The sequence below is a fragment of the Mauremys reevesii genome, linkage group 3 (genome assembly GCF_016161935.1).
Source record: "Mauremys reevesii isolate NIE-2019 linkage group 3, ASM1616193v1, whole genome shotgun sequence".
NCBI classification, from domain to species: domain Eukaryota; kingdom Metazoa; phylum Chordata; order Testudines; family Geoemydidae; genus Mauremys; species Mauremys reevesii.
Window position 1 is genome coordinate 162,924,578 of NC_052625.1, and position 22,257 is coordinate 162,946,834.

Below are 22,257 nucleotides of genomic sequence, written 5' to 3' on the forward strand. Positions count from 1 at the left end.
GGGGTAAAAACTTGGAGTTTGTTTTGGCTTTTTCTTGAATCTTATTAATTTCCTCTTTTTGTTGTTAGTTGGGTTTTATTGGATAGAAGGGGGCTTTCACAGGTCTGCCAAGTGTCTCACTCTTGCAGCACCTGGTCAGGTTGGCCTACATCTCAGGTGTATTCTCACATATCCAGATTAGCTGTGGGCATGCAGAACGTATTAGCAGTTAGTTGTTCCTCCAGTCCACTGGTGGCCACTATGGTATCTGGACAGCCAGTAGCTAGGAGCAGTCTCTCTGTTTAGTGTCTTGGTGCTTCTGTGATGGATTGAGCTAGTAAGGAGTAGCTGTTTGAAGGTAGCACAAGGAGACAGGCCCATTGCTGATCGTAGTTGGTCCCTCCATCAGAACCCCTCTGCTATACTAGCCACTATCTACTCTAGCATCTCCAGACACCCAATCACTCCACTACCCAGCTGTCCCAAGCTCCCACCTAACCCACCATCACTCCTTAGCTGTTCCCAAGTACCCACACAGTTACCCCAGGCACCCAATCACTCACCCTCAGGCCACTCCACCACCTCCCTTGCACACACCATCACCCCATACCAGAGGGAAGTTGCAGGAACAAACTGGTGGAAAATCTATGCTATATAGATTCTTATATGGTGCAGGATAAATTTGGGGGAACGTTAGAGAGCTTATTCCTTCACTCTCCCACTTCCCGGGTCCTTCTCGCATGAACAGAGAGCAACAATACCCGAAGTCTGAAGGTGCAAACAATTCAATGTTTATTGGGGTGAACTTCCAGCAAGTATAAATCCAAGTTCCTTTTTCCTTATTTTCGAATCCCAGCTTACTTCCTGTTTGCCTCTAATTTATACAATAATATTTTTAGCTATACCTTAACCAATCATTTTACTGAAATCTATCTAAGCAATCCTAACATATTTTATATTTATATTATATATAACATATATATTATATTATATAATATATTATAACATAATATTATATATATATTATATATTATAACATAATTATATTATAATATAATATAATATATTATATCATAATTCTCTAACCCAGGAGTAGGCAACCTATGGCACGCGTGCTGAAGACGGCATGTGAGCTGATTTTCAGTGGCACTCACATTGCCCGGGTCCTGGCCACCGGTCCGGGAGGCTCTGCATTTTAATTTAATTTTAAATGAAACTTCTTAAACATGTTAAAAACCTTATTTACTTTACGTACAACAATAGTTTAGTTATATATTATAGACTTATAGAAAGAGATCTTCTAAAAATATTAAAATGTATTACTGGCACACAAAACCTTAAATTAGAGTGAATAAATGAAGACTTGGCACACCACTTCTGAAAGGTTGCCGACCTCTGCTCTAACCAATTTATATCCCACTACCCTAATTAACTTACACCTAGCAAAATTATACAGCAGACAGAAACAATTAGAGAACCAGACAGATTAACAATAGAAAAAGGGGGGCCATAAAAATAAAATATACAGAAATGAGGGTTTCACAACCACAGCTATTGAGAAGTGATTTCTTGTCAGATAGGATGATATCAAACTAAGTTTTCTTTAACCATCTTTATCTGGTGGTGATAGACGCTATCAGGACAGGATTGTATTCCTAACAGCTCAATACCACCTTATTTCAATGTGACTAGTTTGAAATGTGAGGATATGACCATACGCTTCTCAGCTTATGGCTGCCTCTGCTGCTTAGCCAAAGGCCTTAGCTTAAGAACAGGGCCTCAGACTGTCACAGTGAAAGAAGTATCAGAGGGGTAGCTGTGTTAGTCTGGATCTGTAAAAGCAGCAAAGAATTCTGTGGCACCTTATAGACTAACAGATGTTTTGGAGCATGAGCTTTCGTGGGTGAATGCATCTGACGAAGTGGGAATTCACCCACGAAAGCTCATGCTCCAAAACGTCTGTTAGTCTATAAGGTGCCACAGGATTCTTTGCTGCTTTTACAGTGAAAGAAGGCCCTTACACATATTCTTTCTTTTTATACCTCTATAACTAGCTAAATGATAAACATATACCTAAATTCTTAACGTATAGGCCTTTATGGGCAGGCCTGCATATCTATATCCTAACAAACAATAGGTAGCAATGGGGATTGAAGAGGATTGTGTGTGTGTGTGTGGGCAAAATAAAGTAAACCAAACCAAATCTTGGCCTCTCAACAAAAACTTGCTCCTATGACAAACATCGGTGCTTCTCAAAACTTGAATGCTCTGCTTTCCCCGTAGCAATCCATTCATATTGGCATATATGAATTTGTTTTCTAGATTCTCTTCACAAGCTCATGCTCCAAAACGTCTGTTAGTCTATAAGGTGCCACAGGATTCTTTGCTGCTTTAGCAAGAAATTAGTTCCCTAAATTAACATGAGTCCTAAGTGAGGGTTTTCTGGGGCAAAAAGCTGGCTCTGTATGGAGGGAGACTATAAACAGTCACTGAAACACATGTATCAAAATCTTCTAAAAATTCTGCCTTTGGGAACAGGAAAAAATTTTCAGGCAAAAACCCAACCAACTCAACATTGGTGGGGAGACCCTCAGTGGGAGATACTCTGTGAGAGTCATTTTCACCCGCTTTGTGGCCCCCTGGTACTCACAGAGTGGGGTAAAGTGGCTATAGTATAACTGAGAATTGGGACCCAAATCTGGCAAATCATTTTTAATAACTAATACACCTGAGAAGACAGTATACTACTCACTGACCATTAATTTGTGAAGAGAAAAAGAAGCTAAATATGTTTAGATTATTCTCTTCTACTTTTTACAGAGCTCTATTCCTTTGGTACAATTAGAGCAAAATGGGCCTGACCACTGCATGAATCCATGACGACAGGGAAGGAGTGTTGGGGGGTCATAAAATGAACTGTGTTCCTTTGCATCCCAGTGTAGTGACTGGGCATAGTTTCAGTCCCTCTATTCCCCCAAAGCAGGGATTCCTCTCTCCTAACATACCTGGGAACACGATTCAATGCAAAGGGAATGGGAAGAAGTAGAAAGGAGGTGGGGGTAAGAATCTGACTCCTCCTACTAGTCAACAGAGCTTGCTGGGCATAGAGATAGGAGCGATTGTGCACATAGTAAGGGATAGTGCAGTAGACATGCTCCTTGTATAAAGTTCTAGGCACTTAGATGCAGTGAACACTACCAGTAATTATTAATATTGTTCATATCAGCAATCTCAGTGAGAGGCCTAGAATTCAGAGTTTATAGTGGCCTCTCCTGGTTGGCACTACAAAGTTAGGTCGACATAAGCCACCTTGTGTCAACATAGTTGTGCATGTGTCTGTACTCAGATTTGTTCCCTGCCAATGAAAGGGCCCCTTTACAGTGACACAGTAACATCACCTCCTTGAATGATGTTATGTCATGGTTGATGTACTGTGATTGACACAGTGCAAGTTGAGAGTCTGTGTGACTCAGGTCGACCCTAGCAGTCCTCCAGCAGCTGTCCCACAATCAGGGCCGCCCAGAGGATTCCGGGGGCCCCGGGTCTTCGGCAGCAGGGGGCCCCCACCGCGGGTCTTCGGGGCACTTCGGCGGCGGGTCCCGGAACGGAAGGGGCCCCCCGCCGCCGAATTGCCGCCGAAGACCGGGCTGCGCTTCGGCGGCGGGTCCCGCTTCCGCCCCGCCCCGCCCCCAACCTCTTACCCCCGGCTCCCTCCTCACCCGGAGCCTCAGCGCCTCGCCGGAACAGCCGCAGCATGTGGCCGGCGGGGCCTGAGCTCCGTCCCGCTCAGAGCTGCGTGGGGAGGGGGCGGGGCTGGGAGCTCCACGCCGAGCGGAGGGAGCCGAGCTCAGCCCAGAGCTCCCAGCCCCGCCCCCTGACGACGCAGCTCTGAGCGGTGCGGGGCTCAGGGGCCCCGGCGGAGACACGCTGCGGCGCTGTCTGAGGACAGCGCTTGATGTGCTAAGGCTCCAGGAGAGGGACGGAGGCGGGAGCCCCCGCTGTTCTCTTGGGGGCCCCTGCGGAGCCCGGGGCCCGGGGCAAATTGCCCCCTTTGCCCCCCCCTCTGGGCGGCCCTGCCCACAATGACCAACACTGACTGCTTTGGTCACAATTGTGAACTCGACTGCCCAGGGGTCATGGAGACCAGAACCCCCACACCCCCCTCCACACACTTTAAAAACCTTGCATATTTTTGAAATACTTAGTACTTACACAGGGATGTCCCTTGAAATTTTCTCAAAGATCTCAATAAAACTTTCATGGAGGTACTCTGTAATCCTCTCCTGAAGGTTTCTCAGGATGACAGTCTTATTTCGTCATACCATGCTAGGACACTTCCCATGCCAGTCCATGATATTCCCACAGTACTTTTGTTGGTAAATTATAGTCCATTAATCCAGCCCATACTTCTTTAAGGTGGATAAAAAGCTGGCTAGATCGTCAAGCTCAACAGGTAGTGATCAATGTCTCCATGTTTAGTTGGCAGCCGGTATCAAGCGGAGTGCTCCTTGTTGCCAAGAAGGCTAATGACATATTGGACTGCATTAGTAGGAGCATTGCCAGCAGATCAAGGGAAGTGATTATTCTCCTCTATTTGGCACTTGTGAGGCCTCATCTGGAGTACTGTGTCCGGTTTTGGGCCCTACACTACAAGAAGAATGTGGAAAAAAAGGAAAGAGTCCAGCGGAGGGCAACAAAAATGATTAGGGGGCTGGAGCATACAGAGGACTTATGAGGAGAGGCTGAGGGAACTGAGATTTGTTCAGTCTGCAGAAGAGAAGAATGAGGGGAGATTTGATAGCCTCTTTCAACTACCTGAAAGGGGGTTCCAAAGAGGATGGATCTAGACTATTCTCAATGGTAGCAGATGACAGAACAAGCAGTGATAGTCTCAAGTCGCTGGATATTAGGAAACACTTTTTCACTAGGAGGGTGGTGGTGCACTGGAATGGGTTACCTAGGGAGGTGGTGGAATCGCCTTCCTTAGATGTTTTTAAGGTCAGGCTTGACAAAGCTCTGGCTGGGATGATTTAGTTGGGGATTGGTCCTGCTTTGAGCAGGGGGTTGGACTAGATGACCTCCTGAGTTCCCTTCCAACCCTGATATTCTATGATGACTTCAGCAGGGACCATTGCAGTAAGCAAGCAGACTAGTGGCAAATGGGCCTGGGTGACTTTGGCATGCCAGCAGCAGCTGTGCTCTCTGCCTTTGTTACTCTAGGAGCAGGATATCAGCTAAAATCACGACAGTCTATGGAAAATAGTGCCAGTACTCAGTGCCATTGCCCTGTACTCATACCCATGGAAGTAGCGTCAAATTATGTTGTTTCATGCAGCTGAACAATTCCCTATTAATTTCTCCCTGCCCACCCCTTGGGTGGGCCATACTCACCATGGCTGGAACTGGAGATCAGTACTGTGCAGAGAGGTGCTCCAGAGCTGAAGTGTCAATAACCATGTTTTGCCCGGAACTTCTGGAGAGCAAGGGAAGGGAAGGGAGTTCTGGAACTTACTCTTTCGCTTTCTGTTGTGAATGTAAATACAGTGACATATGTTGTCTTTATCTGCAACTGCTGCCATTGTGGCATTGAGGGGCTTGCCCCTCACACCCGCAGAATGTCTGGCCATGATAAGGAGGAGAAAGAAGAGGAGTCAGCAGGACATGTTCTCAGAGATTCTGCAAGCCAGTGTTGCATCAGGCTGTGAACAGAGGGCAAGGAGGGTGAATATTTCAGACACTATGGAGAAGGAAAGGGTAGACAGGAGAGAGCCCAGCGGGAAAAGGGGAGAGAGATGCACCAGGACATGATGGGCCCTGGCACCCACCGTCCCTCCCAGCGCTCCAGGGCTGGAGGTGCTAGCCTCGGGTGGGGCCCGGCAGCTCTGGCCCCCATATGGGTTATGGATGGTATTATGGAATGGAAGAAGCTGCATGATGGGAACTTGACCCCTTTCTCCCAGGCATCTCTCTGTAACTTGTTTCTGCCCCACCAGGTACATTGCCAAAATTCCCCAAAATACAGTGTGCTGGATGATGGTGAATCGCACACTGGGATACCTACCCAGGGTGCACCGCACTGTAGTGACACACTCACCCTTAGTGAGTACATGCAGCACCGATACAAGGAACCAAGTACACACACACAGAGAATATACTAACTGGGGCTGGATTATGCCAATGTAACCTTCTTCGACCAAAGTTTGTAGTATAGACATGGTTTGAAGTAGTAATGCTGTATTTTGGCAGGTCTTTTCAGGAAACTTACACTTCTATTGCCTGTGCTGTATCTTTTATGTAGATGATAAAGAGAACTTTGGTATCTAGTGCTGTTGGTTGGCACCTATCATGACCACTAAAAATTCAATTCCATATTATTATTTTCTTTACATTTAAAATAAATGTAGTGGCTGTGTAATTCCTGGAATCTGCCTGCTGGGGAAGCCACTTAAGTTTTGGGTAATTTTTTTTGAATTTTGGTTTCTGGTAACAAATCCAATTTGGAGTATTGAAAAGCTTTTTAGCTTTAGCCTTATAAATGAGATTTTTAAGTCCCCTGATTTCTTCTATCTTACAGGAACCAGATGTTCTTTTTGAGAGTTGTAAAGGAAATACAGAGGAAAAATTGTATTTGGAGAAATAGCTTTGTTGCGAGAATATACTTTTATTCACCAAACCAAAATACATTTAGACCTACTATTAAAGCCTTTTTGTTACCGGACAAATCTGATTTAAAACTAGTCTTCCTTTGCCCACTATTTTGTTGACTGTCTTAAAAAACTCTTTTATGTTGGAAAAGTATGGTTTTCGTTTACAGAAGCCCTTCCCCTGTTTTATTGTGATTTATCTAGGTATTCAGTAATTTTAGAAGTAATTTTACCTAGTATTGCAGTAAGGCTCATTTATCTGTAATTCCCACAATCCCATCTAGTGACATTTCATAAAGCACTAGTCCCAATGTTCAGGGTGGGGTGGGGCGGGACCCACGCCAGCCCTCACTGGGAGCAGGGAGAGAGTGCCACCCAGCCGTGCTCTGCCCCCAGCTCTGTCCCAGCCCCAGTCCCAGCTTGCGCCCTGGCCGTGGACCCACTCCTGGCCCCGGCGGCGGTTCTGCTCCCAGCTGCAGACACAGCCACAGCCCTGGCTCTTGGCCCCAGCTGCAGCTCTGCTCCTGGCCACGACTCCAGCCACAGCTCTGGCTGTGGCAATTGGCTCAGCTTCTGTCCCAGGCTCCCGACCATGGCTCTGGCCCTGCCCCCAACTGCGAGTGCTGAGGGGTGTGTGTGGGATGGACCGTTTCTGTTATGGGTGTGGGGGGCGTGACAGAAAACAATTTGGGGAATCATAAAGAGTAAGGATTTTTACCAGCTGTAACATGCTGTACATGGGACTACACTGTAAGGCCATTTGAAAGCTGAAGCTAGTGCATAATGTAATGTCCACTTATGTAGTTTCCTATTGTTTGCATATTATATCCATGCTCAGTGATGCCCACTGGCCATCTATTAGCTTTCAGATGGAATTTAAGGTGTTGGTGTTAAGCAGTCGAGCCACGAGTGGTTTATGAACTGGTTCTTTTTCTCCCTGTAACATAGTGTTGCAATTGTGCTGAGCAGAGACATTGAGCTGGTGTTCTCTCAGTTTAAACAGGCTAGTGCTTCTATATGAATGTACTTTCTGAATTTTTTTGACATTTTAATTTGCTCTCGTCTTTTCTCCTTTGTGGTTTGAAATAATTATTTTCCCAAAGCCATCTTTTTGCAGGGTTTTTAGGAAGAGGACAGTTTTAGGATAGTTAGTGGATGTGTGTAATTACTTCCTGAGTGGTTTCTAGGTGTACTGTGTTAATTTTTTACTTGTATTTTATGAATTGCTGATTTTAATTTTTATAAGTGCAAAGGAAGCACAAATTCTAAAGAAACAAAAATATTTTCTTTAGCCATTTCATTCTTAAAGTCCTCCATCTCCAGAACCCATGGATGAATACTATCTAGTTATTATGACTTCATCCAATATTAAAATTATCGGTGTAGTCCACCTCCTCTTTTTATGCCTCCATCTCCGACAGTGACTTAAATTTAGTACTATAAAGACTGTGGGAAAGACTGATGCAGAGAAGTAGTATCTCTTCTCTGCAATATATTTATCCTCCTTAATAAACAAACCCTTAAGAGAATCAGCAGGATGTGCACATACCTAAAGTGAGTATTCAATAGTCCTTCTCCTTGCTTATCCCAGCCCCTCTCAGTTGCTTGTCACCTTCCTTTGTTCTTTCTTGTGTAAAGTTTAGATTTTGTCGTCTTTGGGATGGTTTTCTGTAATGATCCCAACTCACATTTGAGTGCAATGAAATAATAATAATTGCTCCCCTTTACACACTGAAGGCCTAGTGCCATCATTCTGATATTCTCACAATTGATTTTTCTGATATTTTCAAATAATGTATTTCTAGAGTTTTTTGTTTCTTTGCTTATTTGCTATTCAAATTCCCTCTTAAATCTTCTGTTTCTTTTGGTATCACTTGGCCTTAGTTTTCACTTCTTGAAGGATAGCTTTTAATCTTGCCAAGATGACATTTTGGCATGGTGATTCTAAGGTTATGTATCTCAAAACATCAGGTCTGGGAATCCCAGACTGGGATTAACAGGGTTCCAATGGTATACATTTTGTTTCTGGTCCTTTCAGCTTTCTAGATTATTGAATCTTAAATTCACAGTGTTTTGATTCCCTTTCAGCTTTTGTTTTTTTACACACAGTTAATGGTTTTAAATGGCCTCTATTTCAAATTGCTAGAAATTATCACTTAAATCTGTTTGAAATAAGACTGGCATCCCGGCATTCAAATGGAATCAAACAATAATCTTTAGTTTGAGCAGTACATGTGATATCAGCAGATAAAATAAGGTAAGAATTGAAGTGGGAGTGGGGAGAGGCAAGATGGTAGTCAGAAAGGATTATTTAAATTTAAAATCAGCAGTGTTATTATTTGCCAGAGCTAGAAATTCTCTGGTCTTCCAGTACAAAAGAGGGTAAGTAAACTTTTCTACTACTAGATCAGTTTGAGAGAAAATTCCTATCCTAGCATACCTAACAAATGCAAACGTAATAGGCAATATATATTAATGCATACAGACTTTTATTCACGTATAACAGGTATGCTGTCTTTTGTTCCTTAAGTTCTGTTTGTACTTTGTAAGTAAATGTAGTAAAAAAAAAATAATTAAAGAACACCAGAGTTCTTGAGTTGGTTCCTCGACAGTCGGATTATAGAATTCTTTGGGACTATGGCAGTAATGGTGGGGGCAGAGGGCAAACTAACTTGTGTTCATAATAAAGTGTGCACAAACACTGTTGGGAAGGAACGTTCTGTGTTGTACAGCATCTTCCAGAATATGTCCTGGTCCCTGATTGGAGCTCCTACATTCTACCACAATACAAATAGTAAATAAATAAAACATGTTGCAGAAAAGTAGGTTTATTTGAAAAAGAAGATGGTAGTGTCACCTTGTCTTATTGACTTACGTACACCATAATAATTTGAAAGAGATAAAATAAAATAGATTTCTTGTAAGTGTTAACATTGCCTCTTCTTTGCTTGTTATAAGTTAACTAGCATTTTTGGAAGCTGATGTTTCTTTTGTGCTTTGTTTTTAAGTCCCTAGGATTTAGCCTCAGCTCAGGTCAGAAGTTAGATTTCACAGAGGTTGTGTATGGAGGAAATTAAAAAAAAAAAGTTGGACTGAGATGAATGCCTTGTAAGTAATAGAAAATGCAAGAAGCTGACTTAGAAGCCAAACTCCTTTTGGCTCACATGCTACAGTAAGAAAAATTCCCCAGAATAATGGAAAAATTCTGTGTTTGACTGGGGAACTTGTTCAAGTTGCACGTCTGTCATTTAGTACATACCCATCATGAATCCACAGAGAATAAACTTGAATTTGAAATTCTTACCTTTCCAATCGTGTTTCCCTTGTCCCTAAATCTCAGTAAAACTCTCCCTCCTCCCATCACAAACCTAATAAAAAGTTTGCATCTGGTATGTTGGTATTTGTGGGACCAAAGCTCTATTAAACTGTTACAGAATGTAGATTCTACTGATTCTCTTCTGGATGCCTAGTACATTATGGCACATTAGTAGCATTCTTTTCATTGTACTCCTTTGGCTACCTTTGGTAAAGGAAATGATTATTTGTTTCCATTTAGCTGCTCATTGTGGCACTTCTCATGTCAAAACAAAATGCTGCATGCCTGTATCCAGAGTGGGTGTTCTGTAGTACTTAGAAGTTTCACCACATCTAATTGGTTTCTAATTATTACCAGGGTGGGAGATGCTGTCCATACATATAGGAAGACCTTTTTTTTGCACTGAAATGATTTCAATCAAAGGAGACAAGGAACATACGAACGATGAGGGAGAAGGACACTATACATATATGTACAGGTGTTATACATTTAAATAAAGTTCATTGAAATTTTCTTTTGTTATTAAGAAATATATTTCATTTACATCCAGTGGCGCCTCCACCTATGTATTATTTGTAGGCCCATTTAATGTGTGAATCATTGAACACATGGGACTTGACTAGGGATTTGAAGGAGGATATGTTAGTGACCCTGCAGGTCAGCTTAGGTAGACGATTCCATGTTTATGGCAAAAAGGTGCAAAGATGTTTTTTAGACAAATGAACAAGTGGATGGTCAAGACCAACATGGTTGACAGAGGAGAAGGATGCAGGGCGGAGGGCAGTGTCTGAATTAGTCTGGTCTTATTCTGTAAAGTTCTAAGTTCAATGGGAGTTAAGGGTGTTTAGCATCTGTTTAGTTATTGGTTTTCTTGCTAAAGAGATTAAAAAAAGTTGTCTGAGCAGCTACTAGACAGAGGACTATGTTTTATATCAAAACCAAGGAATTCAGTGGATATTGCCACTGTCATGACACACAAGAGATGCTGACAGCGTATTAAGCAGAAAAAAACAGCCTGCAGATTTATTAAAAATGTTCACACAGATAAGTAAGTGAGGATCAAATTCTGGTCTGCATTACATTTGTGCAACCACACTTGACCAAATTCACTTGCTTGTGCCAACAGTGCATTTTCCCCACTGACTTGAAGTTTGCATTTTGTAACTGAGAACAGAATATGACCATTAAAGATATGCTTGTGTTCTAGAAGATGAAAATACACAAAGTAAAGATGTGAAGTAATTGTCTCCTCTGTGTCTTGAAATTAGTTTAAAATTAATTAAGAGTAAAGTATAATATTCCAAAGTAGCCCTATTTCATTTTTATTTATTAGAGTCCTATTTTAATACCTAACAGGCATAGAATTAAGCAAGGAGTATAGTTAAAATAAAATTTATTATGTAAACAAAGAGGTGCAAATCAGGGGTTGGAGCAAACAGCAGATGGGAGAGAGTATCCAGAGTAAAAAGTGGAATGGAGAAAAGAAAATATGAAATTTGTCATGGCATGTTGCATCTGCTAATATTGGTGGAAGCAATTTACTGATAACTTGCAGTAATGCATGGCATTGTGCTCATCTTATTCCCCCTCTAATGCACAGCTCTACTGTAACACATTTGGGACAAGATTCTGGGTACGTCTACACTACCTGCCAGATCGGCGGGTAGTGATCGCTCTATCGGGGCTCGATTTATCACTTGTAGTGTAGCTACGATAAATCGATCCCTGATCACTCTCCCGTCGACTGCTGAACTCCAGCTCGGTGAGAGGTGAAAGCAAAGTCGACGGGGGAGCAGGGGCGGCTCTAGAAATCGGGCTGCCCCAAGCAGCGCGGAGCGCTGCGCCGCCCTTCCCCGGTCCCGCGGCGGGTCCCCTCTTCCCGCGGCTCCGGTTGAGCTCCTGCCGCAGGCATGCCGGCGGGAGCTCCACCGGAGCCCGGGACGAGCGGACCTGCCGCAGGCCTGCCGGCGGGAGCGCATCCGGAGCTGCGGGCAGACGGGACCCGCCGCAGTCATGCCTGCGGCAGGTCCGCTCGTCCCGGGCTCCGGTGGACCTGCCGCAGGCATGCCGGCGGGAGCTCCACCGGAGCCAAATGCCGCCCCCCCGGGAAACGGCCGCCCCAAGCGCCTGCTTGGCGCGCTGGTGCCTAGAGCCGCCCCTGCGGGGGAGCAGCGGCCATCAATCCCATGCCGCGGGGATGTGAAGTAAGTGATTCTAAGTTGATCTAAGATACGTTGACTTCAGCTATGATATTCTCGTAGCTGAAGTTGCATATCTTAGATCGATTTCCCCCCCCCCCAGTGTAGATCAGGCCTCAGTGACAGGAGATTAAATCTGCAGTAATGCCACTGAAATCAGGGGTCTCACTCCCAGGTCTGCACCATAATCTTTGAGATCAGAATCTGACCCTCTTTCTTTGAGTTTCATAATAGTATATGAAATAGTGTAAATCACATAAACCAACATTATTTTGGACAGGGAAAGTGCAATTCTAATAGCTAGGTATGGTGAAGGGGACTACAATCATGCAAATACCCATATTGTGCTCTGTGGCTCAGGCACTTTGTCCCCTCTTCAGAGGAATGAAGCAGCTGTGCATTCCAAATGAATTATATTTCATGGATTAATGTCAAATTTGTGACTTTTGGACATAATGTACTTGTTACTTTTATATAATATCCTATAGCAAATGATAGTTGTTTCAGAGAATACCTAGGAGATGGTTATAATTCTAGAATAAGGGTCAAATCTTCCTCACATTGCTTACATGGGTAGTACACCTGAAGTTATGGAACATAGTCAGTAGGACTATTCAGGAGAGCAAGGTGCCAATTTTATGCACAATTGGCAAAGCATAACTGTTCAGTTGTATTTTCGTTTGATAGAACTGTAATATATTTTCTTTTTTTACAGTTTAATTTAGGACTCAAAATTTTGGAAATAAAATATACATGGCACAGAACTTAAAGGTTCTTCAGACAATTTTAATTCTGCTACTTCAGGATTACATCTCGGCTGAAAATGGTGAAATAAGAGCAAGTAAGATATATTTATTTAATTTTTATTTACCTGTCCTGGCTAGTTAAAAACAAGTGAAGCGTATTCAGAGGACTGGATTATGATATCTGTATCCAGGTCCACATATAGTACTTACTAGGATGAAATGTCAATGGTGAATTGAGGAAGGGGAAGAGCATATTTGGATACAAACTGGCTAACCTGTCCTGGCTAGTTAAAAACAAGTGAAGCGTATTCAGAGGACTGGATTATGATATCTGTATCCAGGTCCACATATAGTACTTACTAGGATGAAATGTCAATGGTGAATTGAGGAAGGGGAAGAGCATATTTGGATACAAACTGGCTAACCTAATGAGGCGGGCTTTAAATTAGGTTCGAAGGGGGCAGGTGACAAAGGCCACAGGTAAGTCAAGAACAAGGAGATGTATGAGAAGGTCTGGAATTTGCGGGGAGCATGGGCTGTTAGAGAAGGGATAAAGGAGAGACAAGACAGAACTGGGGGAAGGGGGAATCAAATGAGTTTCTTAGATGTCTGTATACTAATGCAAGAAGTAGGGGGAATAAGCAGGAAGAACTCCAAATGCTAGGAAATAAACACAACTGGGATATAGTTGGCATCACAGAGACCTGGTAAGATAATAGACAACTGGAATATTGGTATAGAAGGGTATAGCTTGCTCAGGAAGGACTGGCAGGGGAAAAAAAGGGAGGAGGTGTTGCCTTATATATTAAAAATGTATACATTTGGACTGAGACTGAGATGGAAATAGAAGACACACTTGTTGAAAGTCTCTGGATAAGGATAAAAGGGGTACAAAACAAGGGTAATGTCATGGTAGGGGTCTACTACAGACCAGCTAACCAGGTAGAAGATGTGGATGAGGCTTTTTTTAAACAGCTAACAAAATCATCCAAAGCACAGGACTTGGTGATGTCTGGGTAGTTGAAGTCCCACATCATCTGTTGGGAAAATAACAAGAGCATGGCACAGATTATTCAATAAGGTCTTGGAATGTATTGGAGACAATTTTTTATTTCAGAAGGTGGTGAAAGCTACCAGGGGAGAGGCTGTGCAGGTGCCTGGAGTAGATGGGAACTAGAGTAGATGACCTCTCGAGGTCCCTTCTAGTTCTATGATTCTATGAATTGTCACTGATGAAAGGTTCCTGATGTATGAACCTGTAGCCATAATATTTTACATTTCCTGCAGGAAGGGTTTGTCTCTATTTTTAAAAAGTGGGAACTGATTTTTATTTAATGGAAAATTCCTAAGGGGCAAATTGAACTCTAATAAGGCTCCAAGACCATGACCACTCTTTATTAGATGCATATGGCTTGCTTATTCCAAAATTGTCCTTTGTACTGCCTCTCCTCCAGAAGTCATGTGATTCAGATAGCTGTTTGTATAGTAACAGTAAGACAGTAATATTGAAACCCATGCAGCTGTCATTATGCAATTGCATTACACTTTGTAATAAAAATAGTGCATCTTCTAACTACTATGCCCATAAACTCATGTTCCGCTCTTCTGTTATTGAGCTCAAGTGATTCAATGACATCTCCTTAAAATATAATGGGCTACCAGTGCCATTCAACAGAGTTAAATGCTCTATAATTGTTATTGTAGATGCATGGTAGCAGTGTCAGATAAATTTTACAGTGGGATTGTGATCAGAAAATGATTCAGGAAAAATACCTTGCTGCTGAAATTAGCTGTTCACTGGCTGTGTGTGTTTTGTGTCAGATCTGCTTTTTTTTTTCTTACTGCTGTTATCATTGAGGACAAATACAAGTATGGAAGAGAAAGCTGCATTCTTTTTTATCTCAGGCATCAAATGCAGTTGCCAGCTGAAGTTCTATTGTTTTTCTTGTTGATTATGGCTGGAGATAATGTGCACAACGGAGCACAACTTGATTTTTTCAGGTGCCATGTCAAGTCTGCAGGTCTGACTGAAAATATCTTGTCTTCGGATAAATTTAGTAGATTTTTTTATATGGCAATTATAAATGAAGAATTTACAAAATATTTGACCAGCTGACTACAATATAACCGATCACTGATAAATGAAAAAAGGATTGCTTGCAGTAGAGAGATGCCCATAAAAGTATTGCTTTGATTTTTGTTTTTAGGTTGCAGAACTGCTCCAGCGGATTTAGTTTTCATCTTAGATGGCTCCTACAGTGTTGGCCCAGAAAACTTTGAAATTATCAAAAGATGGCTCGTCAATATTACAAGAAATTTTGACATAGGGCCAAAGTTTATTCAAGTTGGAGTAGTCCAGTACAGTGATTACCCTATACTTGAAATCCCACTAGGAACTTATGATTCCACTGAAAATCTAATCAGAGAAATGGAATCCATACAATATTTAGGTGGAAATACGAGAACAGGAAGAGCTATTCAGTTTTCGATTGACCACCTTTTTGCTAAATCCTCAAGATTTCTAACTAAAATAGCTGTTGTTCTCACTGATGGCAAGTCCCAAGATGAAGTCAAAGATGCAGCAGCAGAAGCAAGAAAAAACAAAATCACTTTGTTTGCTATTGGTGTTGGCTCAGAAATTGAGGAGGATGAACTTAGAGCTATTGCCAACAAGCCCTCATCAACTTACGTATTTTACGTTGAAGATTATATTGCAATATCCAGAATAAGAGAAGTAATAAAGCAGAAACTCTGTGAAGGTAAACCTTAATATATCTTTGGAACATAGTCTTAAAATCTTGTGATATGTACTGCTGTGTGCATATTGTAGTATTTCAGTGGTGTCCTTTTGGTAAGTATATAGCTCAGGCACTAATGAATAATAACAAGTTTTGTTAGCTATTGTATGAGCTTCTCCTGATTTTGATGCAGTATTATTTTTTCTATTAAAAAAGGAAGCATTTTTGAGGAGTGATATGTTGTATATTTTCATCTCAGTGTGTGTTGTTTTTATATGAAAATTTTCCCTTTGCTTTACCAGAATTTGCAAACACAAATCACTCAAGCTCTTTGCATTAGTGCTGAAAATATTGAGGTTAATTTTAATGCGTGTTGAGTTAAACTTTCAGGGATGAAAAAGAAAAGTGTTAATACTAGTTCTCTATTTCCAGTTGCATTTGGTTTAAGTCCGTAACACTGTTTATCACCTCTTCTTAACAAATGGGAAGAGAGGTTCAAATTAATAATAGGAGTGCTTCTGCTAGCATGTGCTGAGAAGCCCAGGAGAGATTTAAAGGCTTTTGTTACAATTCCAGTGGATTTTGCCAAAATGTTCTGCATAATTTTTAAACAGCATTTTTTGTAGAAGAATTAGCCAAAAATAACACTTTAAAGTGACCTTTTAAACTTCAAATGTTAGAAAAATAACAGCTAATTGATTTTTTTATAACAACTTCATGAAACACTGACATTCCTCTTAAAGGTTAGCATAATGCTTCCAAAATCCATCACACAGAAGGACTTTGTTATACTTTGTTTAAAATGAATGTAGCATGCGTCAGCAGCATGTTTGTTGTGTTTGTTATACTATTAAGAGTTGATGTAAGACATACTTCAGTGGTACAATGTTTCTGCATTTAGCAGGAGCAAAATAAAAATATTTTCCTTTGTTTTTATCTTGAAGTATAGACTTCATTGAAAAAAATGTGGTAATTGTTTGTTTATATTGAGGTACAATGGTTATTCTCTTCATACATAAATGAAAATCACAATCATCCAATGTGCTGTAGTTGATATACTGTAACTTAAATTGGGGGAAGCCAATCTAAAAAATGACTGAAGTCCGCTTAAACATAGAGATTCTTTAATAAAAAATTGATATAGGGAGAAGCTTCCCAGAGTAAAGACTTGTAGATTATTTTTATTACATACAATTTCCCAAGGTAGACCTATGGTCTATCAACTCAGGTATCTTATGAAGGATACCACTGCCTAAATCTGATTCTTCAGAAGAGGGTCAACCTTCCCCATAAACAATCTGGCCAGTTGTGCAGTGGTGTATATACAGGACTCCCTTCCTGAACCCTGGGTTAATCAATGACTGTCCTGAAGTATGTGATTTAGTTACCTGCTTTAGAATATGTGTGTTACTAATGGCCATAAAATTACCCAGCGCCTTTTAAAAAACTAGTTGCTGTATTTCTCTCTCTCAACTCCCATGGCAGCAAATTCTATATGCTAACTACACATTGCATCTGACTACCTTCACCATCCCTGTTGTGGGGAAATGGCTCCATGTACATTATGGGGGCAGGCTCCCTCAGTCCCCACATTTGGAAGGAGCCACAAGACTCTTTGCCTAATGGACATCTGTCTTCTATCTATGTCCTGTACCAGAACTATTATCCAGGGATGAATCCTTCTCTCTTTATTTCTATAACACACACACACGTACTAGTATCAATAGGCAATTAGGGGATCTCATTCTCATGAATCTGATCATTGGGAAGGGACCAGTCTCAGCCATCTATGCCCTGACTAAACCAGCAATGAGCTATGCATCTACCCTCTTGAAATAGGAAGCAGCTTCTGTAGCTGGATGTCTGGGGTGCCCATGTGTAGTAATGGCTGAGATAGTCTATCCTTAATAAAAAGCTTTACAGAAATGGAGCTATAATAATGTTTTACATGTCTGTACTGCCTTTCATCTGAGGAGCTCAAACTGTATTAGTGACAGTGGGTATGTCTTCCACACTAGGTATGTGTACGTTGCAGCTGGAAGCAAGCTTCCCAGCCAGGATAGACAGGCTTGTGCTAGCAGGGCTCAAGCTAGTTTGGTAAAAATAGCACTATGGTTGTTGTGGCTCCAGTGGAGACTCGGGCTAGCCACCTGAATTCAAACCCAGAGGGTCAGGTGGGCTTGAGAGCCCAAGCTGCCACCCAAGCCACAATGTTCACACTGCTATTTTTAGTATGCTAGCTTGAGCCCTGCTAGCACAAGTCTGTCTACCTGGGCTGGGAGTCTCACTCACAATTGTGGTGTGGACATACCCCTTGTTCCTGCCACAATATCCATCAGGTCCCCAGGAGAACAAGTTGTGCACAGCAGCTATTTCCACCCACAAACTCACAGAGATCCAAAAGTTTAGTGCTGTGTGGAGGGGATTTGGAGGCCACCTGGCAAAGAGGGGAACATGTGACTGAGGTTCTGCTTCCAGGCCCTTGTATTTTGGGGCTTTTCTACTCCATTTTTCATTCATTCATCTCTTCTGAATCCTGTAGCATGGAGAAATATTTGACCCAAAGAGTTTGTGTTTCTTCCATAGTCTTGTTTTGGTATTGAAACAAAGAAGTTGAGAACTTCATACTTTAGCCTAAAATCCTTCAGTTTGTTGAACAGATGCAGTATCAAATAGCAGTTTTAGTGTTTTCAGAATTGATTGCTGTCAACTATTCTATCTATTGCTTTATAGAATCTGTTTGTCCAACAAGAATTCCAGTGGCAGCTCGAGATGAAAAAGGATTTGATATTCTTCTAGGATTAGGTGTGAAGAAAAAGGTTAAAAAGAGAATTCAAATCCCATCTTCTAATGCAAAAGCTTATGAAATAACATCAAACATCGACTTGTCAGAATTTACAAGGTACTTCATTGTAGAAAGTTATACAGTTTGGGATAAAAATGTGGTTTATTAAAATGTATGGGATTTGTTTCAGAATTTCCCATTTAGAATGTATTTTTTTTTCCCCAGGAATGTGTTTCCAGAAGGTCTTCCTCCATCATATGTGTTCGTCTCCACTCAGAGGTTTAAGGTCAGAAAGACATGGGATTTGTGGAGAATTCTAAGCCTGGACGGGAGGCCGCAAATAACAGTTACTGTAAATGGGGAAGATAAAACATTATCCTTTACTACAACAAGCTTAGTAAATGGAACTCAGGTTGTCACTTTCACTGCACCTCGTGTAAAGGTAATTTATATTTACAGTTGATCTTGTATTGGAATATTCATGAGAATACAGGTTTATTTCCTTGGATCTTTACCTTTGTTAAGATATACTAGCTCCTGAATTTGTAAATATTTGAAAATAGCTGGATGATGCCTCATACTACATGCTGGTGTTAGTTGAAAAGTTATTTTGTATTTGTTACAAAGATAGCATCTCTGTCACTTGTAATAGTAAATGTATTTTAATAAAAATAATCTAGTTTTATAGATGGATTTTGCTACTGTGTGTGTAGAGCAATGGTTTTCAACCTTTTTTCATTTGCGGGCCCCTTTGGAAATCTTAGATATAAACTGCAGATCCCCAGGGATCTGCAGACCATAGGTTGAAAACCACGGTTTTATGGTAGCAACAACCTTTTGTGGACCCCTTCGACATTGTTCGCAGACCCACAGGAGTCCATGGACCACAGGATCAAAACCACCGTGGTAGAGGTTTCAAATTCATTAATTATTTTCCATTTATTTATTTTATTTTTTTATTAAAATAATTGTTTTCTAGTAGTAAATTTCAGTGCAACCTGGTTTATCCAATTCTGTGTCCAATGAAAACATCCTCATCTATTTTTTAAAAAATTTGAATAATAGACAATCTGCACTAAATTTATTAGAACCCTCCAAGGACTTTGGAGTCCCAGAAACATTTTACATAAACAAAGTTGTACTTTACTGGTATCTAAAATATTGGATTGGATATGAAGGCTCATAAGAATAAATATGAAATAGTCTTTGCAGATCTTCTCAGACTCTCCAGAGAGAGTAACCATTTCTGTGATTTCCCCCATGGCAAAATGAAGTTTAATTCTTGGCCATCATTATTTGAAATTGTTTACTCATTCCACTTCTTGGAAGACAAATAGCACATGATAAGGAACATCATGTAAACAAAGGTGCCAACTGGAGTCTTAGGCAGCAGAGATAGCATTAAACTTTTCATATTAAAGAACCTTCTTACTTTAGAGGTGGGGAAGACAGCGTTGCCATGCCAGAGTTGTAACAGTTCTGTAGGTGAATAGTTGGCTTCAGGGCGGTTAATCCAACATTTTTCTTTTACAATTAAATTTGCTTAAAAATGTTAAGTATCAGAGGGGTAGCCGTGTTAGTCCGGATCTGTAAAAGCAGCAAAGAGTCCTGTGGCACCTTATAGACTAATGTATTGGAGCATGAGCTTTTGTGGGTGAATACCCACTTCGTTGGATGCATGTAGTGGAAATTTCCAGAGGCGGGTATAAATATGCAAGCAAGAATCAGGCTAGAGATAACGAGGTTGTGTGTTCATTGGATATCTTTTCTGATCAATTTTAAAAACCACAAGTGAAAAGCAATTCTGAGTTTTGAAAAAAAGTAGAACTGTTGATTGATTGCATTTAACTCTGTGAATTGAAAAATACTATTTCTTTTGTTTATCATTTTTACAGTGCAAATATTTGTAATAAAAATAAAGTGAGCACTGTACACTTTGTATTCTGTATTGTAATTGAAATCAATATATTTGAACACATAGATAACATCAAAAATATTTAAATAAATGGTATTCTACTACTGTTTAGCAGCGCAATTAATCGTGATTAATTTTTAATTGCTTTACAGCCCTAACAAATAGTCATTTATTTTCTTTACATTTGTTTTTTCAGCTTAGTATCCTGAAGCTGAACAGTAGTAGTACTTATATAGTGCTTTACATATTCAAACTCCAGCAGAGCAGTAGTTTGTGAATGCCTAAATGTTGGATTTAGTTACCTAAATTTGCAGTCAGGCACCTAAATCCCTTTGGGAATCTAGCCCTTAGGCTACTAAGTCCTATTGTCCTTTAATGAGATTTAGGGTCCTAAATCTCATTAATGAATTGGGATTTAAGCTTTTATGAATATTTTACCCACGGTCTTTATCATCTTGGCTAGCTCACTGCTTAACAGGATTCCTCTACGAATTTTTGCAAATGTGAGGCGCTCTCTCTCTCTCTCTTTATTTATATCCAGCAAAGTGGAGTATGGGAAAGTGACTTTAAAAAAAAAGATTTTAAACTATTAGTTATTTTTAAATGGCTTAGCAGAATCTTGATTGTAAAATAAAGGTCATCTTGTGACTTTTTTTTTCCTATCATATATGTCTTTTGCATTTTTTTTTTGCTCTGACACAGCCATGACCTTTGCTGTATTTTGCCATCACAAACAACCAGCCTTATTAATGGATAAAAACAAGTGGATAAATAGTTGAGATCAAATTTCATAATTCTTTAAATTTAGGAAATTATATTTTAAAGTCCTCTTATTTTCTCCATTTTCTTAGATATTGTTTGACGAAGGCTGGCATCAAATTCGTCTGTTGGTAACAGAAGTACATGTAACTTTGTATATAGATGATCAAGAAACTGAAATGAAGCCATTACATCCTGTTTTAGGTATCTACATCAGTGGACTAACCCAAATAGGGAAATACCCTGGGAAAGAGGAAACTGTACAGGTGAGTCTAGAATATTGTCAGATGTAACATAGTTTGATACTATACCAGTTCATAGTACTGCAATCCTTAATCTTTCACCTAGTATTTCATTGCAGCCTTCTATTTCCATGGGGTTATACTTTCTAATATAATTCCTTCTGGGCTGCCATTTGAGATACATTTTAGCTAGTAATTAAAGAGATATAGTCAACATTAAAAAAAGTCACATTTTGGTCTGAATTTCTTTTTCACCACAGCTATTGCAAGTAATGCCTAAGATTGCAGTAAGTGAAAGAGATTAGGGGAAAATATTTGTCTCTTTCTTCAGGTTGCTTAATTTTCATGTTTGACAATATATGTGTATATAGTCAGTTTCACTTTTCCCTCTGTATTGGCAGTTGTCCCTGATGTTTGTTCAGGTCTTTCACCCAGCAACAACGTAGAGAAAATCATTCTTGCCATAATGGCATTCTTGAGTACCCAAGAAGAATTATATTGCAGTAAAATGAACAGTTTGTTAAAGCTATGTCTTGGCAATAAACATTATTTAAAACTACTGGACTCTAAGGGCAGGGGAAGAATCTTTTTTGATGCACTAATAAACAAATGAAATAACAGAAATGAAAGTTCTGTATATGCTATTCATACAGCAGTATATAGTGCTTCTCTTTCACTTCATCATGGTTTGGAGGGCTCTGAAATGCTTATTCTGTAATTAAGGTTGTGACGGATTGGATCACAGAAACCTCCTTGGGAGCTGCCACCCGATGTGCCAAGACTACTTCTGCCTCTGCTTTCCTGCCCTGTCAGCTTAGGACTTCAGTGCCTGGCTTGGTTTGAGCCAGACTCGCTAGACTGCTGCAAACCCATTCCCAGGTCTGAAACACGTCCCCTAACAGCTGTAGGTTTACCTGAAAGCAGCTTACAGAAGT

The 22,257-nt window shown here is 40.7% G+C and overlaps 1 protein-coding gene across 4 annotated transcripts in view; it reads left to right on the top strand.

Annotated features, from left to right (window-relative positions):
* COL21A1 (collagen type XXI alpha 1 chain) overlaps window positions 1-22,257 on the top strand; it is a 181,845-nt gene that overhangs the window by 31,639 nt on the left and 127,949 nt on the right. For 3 of the 4 annotated variants that reach the window (XM_039528333.1, XM_039528334.1, XM_039528335.1), the window contains exons 2-6: window positions 12,853-12,978; window positions 15,091-15,642; window positions 18,355-18,523; window positions 18,632-18,848; window positions 21,173-21,346. In XM_039528333.1, the coding sequence (XP_039384267.1) occupies window positions 12,891-12,978; window positions 15,091-15,642; window positions 18,355-18,523; window positions 18,632-18,848; window positions 21,173-21,346 (1,200 nt within the window). In that variant the 5' untranslated portion in view covers window positions 12,853-12,890. The remainder of the gene's footprint in view (window positions 1-12,852; window positions 12,979-15,090; window positions 15,643-18,354; window positions 18,524-18,631; window positions 18,849-21,172; window positions 21,347-22,257) is intronic. The other variant, XM_039528336.1, reaches the window with a different exon arrangement.